General features: G+C 34.7%; 1 protein-coding gene across 1 annotated transcript; it reads right to left on the reverse strand.

The window, feature by feature from the left end:
- Window positions 1-5123: 5123 nt before the first annotated feature.
- LOC106108241 (probable asparagine--tRNA ligase, mitochondrial) lies at window positions 5124-7217 on the reverse strand. The gene is made up of 3 exons (XM_013289343.1): window positions 7027-7217; window positions 5942-6952; window positions 5124-5427 (listed from the first exon to the last, which is right to left on the reverse strand). The coding sequence occupies exons 1-3, from the start codon at window positions 7165-7167 to the stop codon at window positions 5170-5172; spliced, it is 1410 nt and encodes a 469-aa protein (XP_013144797.1). The 5' UTR covers window positions 7168-7217; the 3' UTR covers window positions 5124-5169.
- Between the last annotated feature and the right edge of the window lie 53 nt (window positions 7218-7270).

Consider the following 7270-nt stretch of genomic DNA (forward strand, 5'->3'; position numbering starts at 1 on the left):
CACTGCGCGCTCTGCGGGGACCTCTTCCAGCAGTTCTACAACGAGGACCGTGAGGAGTGGCACCTCAGGAACGCCGTGCGGCACGACGACCTGCACTACCATCCGCTCTGCCTCGCCGACTATAAAGTAAGTACAATATTTTAAAATATTAACCAGTCATTTTTACTTTTTCTTATGGATCTCTTTCATAGTTTTCTTGCTATATTTTTGCAACTTTATACCTAACTAACGCTTTTGACCTGTAGTTACCAAATAAGTTGATGAAACTACCTAGGTACCTATGGAAGACCCGCCGGGATGTAGAGCTCCGCATTTTTATGCAAAGCTCTTTCTAGAAAAAGAATAACATTTTATGTAATTTGACGTTTCAATATATAATTTATTGTTCCAGGCGTCTCTAGCTAAAGAAGAACCCGAGGAAGCGTCAGAGGAAGCTACCACAGAAGTAGAGAAGACGGAGCCGATAGAGGTGGACACGGAGGACGTGAAGGTGGCCTCTGACGATGAGTCAGATGTCGAGGTTCTTGAGATCAAGGATCCTGCCGTTGAGGCTCTAGAGGTAAGACCTCAGCGTTATTTTACGTAGAGTTATATTTAATTTTATTCGTCACAAGTCTAGAAACACCTTAATAAAATAAAGTAGGTCCTTCGAGTCGGATGTCCTCCATCTTACTTTTTTTTTAAATACTCTTACTTCTTACTAATGTTATAAATGCGAAACTTAAGATGTTTGTTTGTTATATATCTCCAGAAAAAGCTAATAGATCTCTTTGTAATTTGTAAAACTAGAAGGTAGAGGAAGACAGAAGAAGACAGTATGGGTTGTGTGGAAGAGAACATGCTTCAGGAGAGATTTGTGTAAATCAGATAGGAACAAGAGGAAGTTCTAATTATGTTTTTCACTAAGGTTATGAAATGTGACTCGTACAGATAGAAGAGGCGTCGTGCTCGGAGTCGGAGGACGACGTGGTGCTGAAGGCGGAGCCGGTGGAGGAGGTGGTGCTGGAGGAGGAGGACACGGACGACGAGACGAGCGCGGCGCGGCGCCAGCGCGACCTCGCCGCCGCAGACTTCGCCAACGTGCGCGTCAAACAGGAACCCATAGATCCAGGTATACTGTACTACTGTAGCAGTGGCACAGCCCGCCTTTACATGTTAGCACTGCAGGGCCGGCTCGCCCCCAGTAATACCACGACCACACAGATAACAGGCGTCTAGTGGAAGCAATTCCGCGTACAGTCTGATGAGTGTGGTGCCAGGGGCCTATTTTTAGTCCTTTTCCCTTTTCACCATTTTCGTTAGAGGAAAGTATGGAAAGGAAAAGTGGATTTGACGGTGGAAGAGATGCATAGGAAGGGGAAATGTCCTCTTTATGTGCTAGTTAAGAAGAGGCAACGCATCTGCAATTGCGGATGTCTATGGGCAGCGGTCGCTTTCCATTTCAGTGGATTCAGATGTCCGCTTGCGAGTTTGCTGCCTTATAATATAAAAAAAACCCATTAGTCCATAGAAACCAAAATATGAACCACAAATTGTTTTAGCTGGCGTCTGCGTGGAATTAAAAAAAATAACAAAAATAAATAGCCTATGTGTTATACCAAACTATTCTCTACATCTGTGCTAAATTTCATCGCGATCCGTTCAACAGTTTAGGCTACAAACTAACAAACATCCATAAACTTTCGCATTAATATTAGTAAGATTACGAGCGGGCGCATAACTTTAATTAAACTATCAAATAACTGTTTAGTCTCGCTTTGATTCCTATAAGATTAAATAGAGGTGCACACTCGATTTTTAGTTGTGCAACTAAACAGTTGGATTGTCTGCGAAAAAATCGACAATCGCACAACTGTTGTGCGACAGTTTAGTCAAAGATGTGCGCCCGCTCTACATTGACAGTGCACCTTGTGTATCAACAATTTAATAGTACTTGAATATAGAATAATTTATTATCTTCCTTCTTATCCTACTCCCGTTTTTCTCCTCCACATAACTATCATACGTCATCTGTCATCACTCCCTTCTTTATCATGTTACCTTTCACACAATCTCTTTCTATGTCTACCTCTACCGGTGTACAACACTGACAACTAATGTCCGTCTTGTTACTAAAGGAGTTTAATTACTTAAATATAGAATTATTGACATCAAAATGTGTATAATCTTTGTGTTAAACTGCTCAGACCTCAATGGATATGTATAGTGAGTTGATGATGAAATATTTCAGATGATGAGCCGGTGATAACAGTGGAGGAGCGCCTCCCCACCATAGAGAGCGCGCTCAGCACCGTCACCTCCTCCATCGACGGCAACGTGCAGCTCGCCACGCCATCCCTCCTGCCCAGCGGGGGCATCAGGATCAACATCTCCAAGACCCTGCCCACCCCACACACGGAGCCCGCGTTAGACGACCTCAGCGCTGATGAGGAACCTCTCCCTCCAGGCGAGGAACCGGAGCTGGAATACCAGTTGAAACCTAACCTAGAAGGTGTCCAGTTCAGCAGACAGCCTCCGGTGCACAAAGGCAGTGAGTTATCAGGACTTTGTTCTATTATGTGAAAGTTAATACTTGCCGGAGGCATGTTTTAGTCCTTTTCCCCTTTCCACACTTTGTATGAGGAAAGGAAGAAAAAGTGAATAGGATTTGACTGGGGATGGACATAAGTAGGGGAAGTAACTCTGAAAATAATGTCGTTTCGCTATTTTGTCGAATTCCGGTAATATAAAACATTGATACCTGTTTTAGGTTTTTTCCATCGTAAAAAATATGGATGTAGAATTTAAATTTTTACCTACATTTAATAAGAAGTATTGATTTAAAAGTGAGTAAAATTGGTTTGTTGAAGAAAGTGAACATTCAAAAGTAGATTTTTAATTGTGAAAATTTTTATGTTAAATTTAAACTTGTTTGAAAAAATAAGCAATAAAAGACTTCTAAAATAATTGAACTGTTATAAAAGGGGTTGTATGCTAATATTAAGTATGTTTAATATTATTCTTATTAAATAATTATAATTACTAATAATAGATATTCAAATAAAAAATATCTGACACGTAAAGTGAAAATTCCTGATTAGTACGATTTTAAAAATAAAATTATTGAAAATGCATAGAAAATTGATTAGCTTAAATTTCGAGTAATAAAGCATTTCTATATTTATAATGAAATTGTTAAAATTTTAAAATCAACTTAAATAATTAAAGCGAAATGTAGGAAAACTTTCATCTATTGCCTTTAATTAGTGTGGCAATGCAATTCTACAAAATATCAACACTGGGCTTAATAATCATACTTTAAAAATCGTGAAAACAAAAAAAAATCAAAAATATATTTAAATTTGACGGTAAAAAAATGTAATGTAAATCAAGGGTAACCAACATTCAGAAAACTGTTCTGTAAAGATTGACTATCCCTGGTATTTTGGAGATTGGTCTAATTTGGAAGGAAGTTACATGAAAAAGCAAATTAATTTCGTTATTTGGCTTGAAATCTTAAATCACATAACTAGATATTTACGTTGATAACTAAAATATGTATGAAAATTATTATAAACGATATTAATGTTTAAGAAATGCAAACTATTAGGAATTAAACGGTTCATTGTAAATTCTAGACAAAATTAGTATTTAACTAAAATGTGTATAAAAAAAATAACCTGCCTTTTTCCTACATAACATCAGTATGTACTCTTCACAATTTCGTCATATCTGATTACAATTACGCATATCCTCTCTCATACAATCCATACATTCCTCAGTCTTTTACCTTTCTAGCCATTATATTCAATCTCATTTCTATCTAAAAGTTTAAAACCCATATCAGGGGTACCCAACCTTTTCAATAGGGACCTTTTAAATTATTTTCAGTAGAAATTATATAAAGATGTAATTTATCAAGCATTTTTAGGCACTTTTCTAGCTGATTTAGCACAAAAATCTCATATACTTTTTTGTTTCATATCAATATGAAGTTACTTTTTCGTAAATTCAATGTCCGCTTAATTTAACCATTTACAGACCACTGTTGTTCCACAGACCTTTGGTTGGGAACCACTGCTATAGTGTTTCATACAAAGACTACAAATTAATATGCCTGGTTCATTTGGCTACTATGCTCAATAACTGAACTGGTAACTAAACAATAACTGGCGCCAGTAACACCATGTAGTATCGAACATACTGGCGAAGTGTGTACCAGTTAGTCTACATGTAAATGTGTCTAAACTTTATTATTACAAATTGTGATATTACATTTAAGGTATCAGAATTTTTTGTATTCTATAAGGGGTTAGGTTTGTATAAATTTAATCATTGTATATAAATATGACATTGTAATAAAAATGTATTAATAAACTATGTCTATGTAAAAATTGAAAAGTTGTTTTAATGAAAATTGCAATAAATTTTGTACACAGAACACTTTTTTACCAATTATAGTAGGTTTATGTTTTGGTATAATTATAGTCTTTTGACAAATAGCAATTTAAGGGCCTGTTCAAACAAATTGTCTGATTATAATCCAACGTGTAAAATATGTGATGGAAATATTGAATGTTGTTATCTTATCTGATAGTGACGTCATTTTTAAGCTATCTCAGCCATCAGTCAGTGGTGAGACAGGCCCTAAGGCTTTTATTATTTTGCGTATATACTATGGTTGTATATAAGTTATGCTAATTGTAAATATGTTTCATCTTATTTTAGGTATTGAACTATATAAAGAGAAGAATCTCTTATGAAATTTAAAAAAAAATGTTTTTAACTTTCTTCTCTATGGTTTTAATTTTAAAGGAAATAAATTTAAGTTGTATTTGTAAATAGTTTTGTCACAATATGTGGTATTTTTCAGCAGGTTTTATTGTGTTTTTAGTTTTGTTTGTGTTTATTTTCACAATTTTCATGTTTAGGGAATAATGTAAGTCAAATAAAAATGTTTAAAATAATTATTGTTGTGTTATTTCAATTCTTCCTTGTGTTATCGCTAATAATATTCAAAAATTAATTATAAGCAATTTATTAATAATATTGCTTCCCATTGGTCTCTTGCCTCAGAAAAGGTTCACTATATAGACAAGGCAGTAAATTCAATACTATGGGAATTTCAAAATGATAAGACACAATAAAGGTAATTAAAATTTTTATTTTCTTAAACATTACAACTTAGATTTACATATCACAGTTATGCGGCCATCTTGGGAATGGCAAGGTATCTTTTATATTGGGTACACTGCAAAGAACTTGTAACAAACGCTCCAAACCCAATCCATATCCACCTGTAGGTATGTTTCCAAACTTTCTTAATTCCAAATACCAATTAAGAGCTTCTGAAGGTAGATTTGACTTTAATTTATTGTAATCATCTTCTCTTAGACTACCGCCTACTATTTCTCCAGTAATAGGTGCTAAAAGATCTAATGCTTCAACCTAAAACAAGAGTTCAATAAATTAATTTTATATGCTTAAATAAGTCAAGAGGCTTGGAGTCTTGGGAACCGCAAGGAGTTGCAAGTGCCCTTAGAGACAATAAAATTGTGAAATAAATAATTATAAAATACTACAATAGGTGCCTAAAATCGCTAAATCATACTAATATTATAAATGCGCAAGTTTAGTTGGATGGATGGATGTTAGAGTTTGTAGCCTTAATGGCTGAACAGATTTTGATGGAATTTGGTATAGATGTAGAGGATAGTCTGGAAGAACACATACTCTTTTGTTTGTTTTTTAATTCCACCTGGATGGAGTGGGCGAAAGCTAGTTGATATATAGATAACTAATATATATAGATAATTATTTTAAAAAATTATAATTCTTGTTACTAACCCCCTTGATCAAAATCCTAGCCCCATTGATCTCTAGACTATCGGCAACCCCAAAGCAGTAAAAAATTATTAACAAATTGAACAGTTACAATCTAATTGTTTTAAACAATACATACCTTAGTATTATCCTGTGACTCTTTCATATAAAAAGATTTCTGTTCCTTCGGCCACCTGACCACAAACACAGGAACATTATCACAATGAGCAACTAAAGCAAGCTCTTGTTCTTTATTAATACCAACTTCTGTGTCCGGCAAGCCTTTCTTTCTTAGTATTTCTTTAGCTTCTATATATGTCATTGTTATGAACTCCTTTTCCAACCAACTGGGAGGTTTATTTCTCTCTTTATCTATCAAATATAAATCATCCTCATTAGTATTTCTTGTTTCAACAAAAACATACTTCAATAAATCCTCAATAGTACTTTGTAAGTCTTCCAAATTATCACAGAATGCTAATTCCGCTTCTAACATATAGAACTCGGATAAATGCAATCGGGACCTCGAGTTCTCTGCTCGGAATGTTGGACCTAAAGTGTACACATTACCTAGACCTCTACACATCGCTTCTAAATGCAACTGACCAGATACTGTCAAGAAAGTTTTAGCACCAAAATAAGCATTATCATGATTCTTATCTTTCTGTATCATTGCTTTTATTGTGTCTTCATTATCAGGTAACACTTTGAATACTTCTCCGGCACCTTCACAATCATTTGATGTTAAAATAGGTGTGTGAATATGTAAATAATTTTTATTATCAAAATAATTATGAATATGCTTAGTTACTGCATTTCGTATCCTTAGTAAAGCTGAAGTGTAATTAGTTCTACAACGTAAATGCAAGTATTGACGAATGTATTCAGCAGAATGTGTTGTTCTAGGATTGAATGGATAACCGTCTAAAACAATGCATTCTCCAAAAACCTTTACATCTTCTGCAGCAAGCTCTAGTTGACCTCTAGGACTCTTAGATAGTTTTCCAACAACACGTACCGAACTCCCATACGTTAAATCATCAGTTTTCAAGTGTTTCGGTATAACGATTTGTAATTTCTTCGCACAAGAACCGTCGCTGATATCAGCAAATACAAGGTCTTTCTGAACTCGTAAGTTTTTCACCCATCCCTGTTTGGAATATCAACGATTAGTATGTTATTAATTAATCATTTAATTTCATTTTTCATTCTTAAATAGATTACCTTTACTTCAGTTACTTCGCCAACATTCGCTTCTTTAATAACAGAAGATATTACACTATAGCTTCGATCACTGAGACGGATATTGAAGTAAGACTTTATATTACTCCTCCGCACAATTTGACTAGCGATTTTAGTTAACATTTTGTGAAACTTTTGCTTTAAATTTTTTGTGCATTATTTAACAAATGAAATGAAAGGGGATATGTCAAATTCAAATGTCATTATGGCATCGTTCGGAAGTCAA

The sequence above is a fragment of the Papilio polytes genome, unplaced genomic scaffold, assembly GCF_000836215.1.
Source record: "Papilio polytes unplaced genomic scaffold, Ppol_1.0 DF821733.1, whole genome shotgun sequence".
NCBI lineage: Eukaryota > Metazoa > Arthropoda > Insecta > Lepidoptera > Papilionidae > Papilio > Papilio polytes.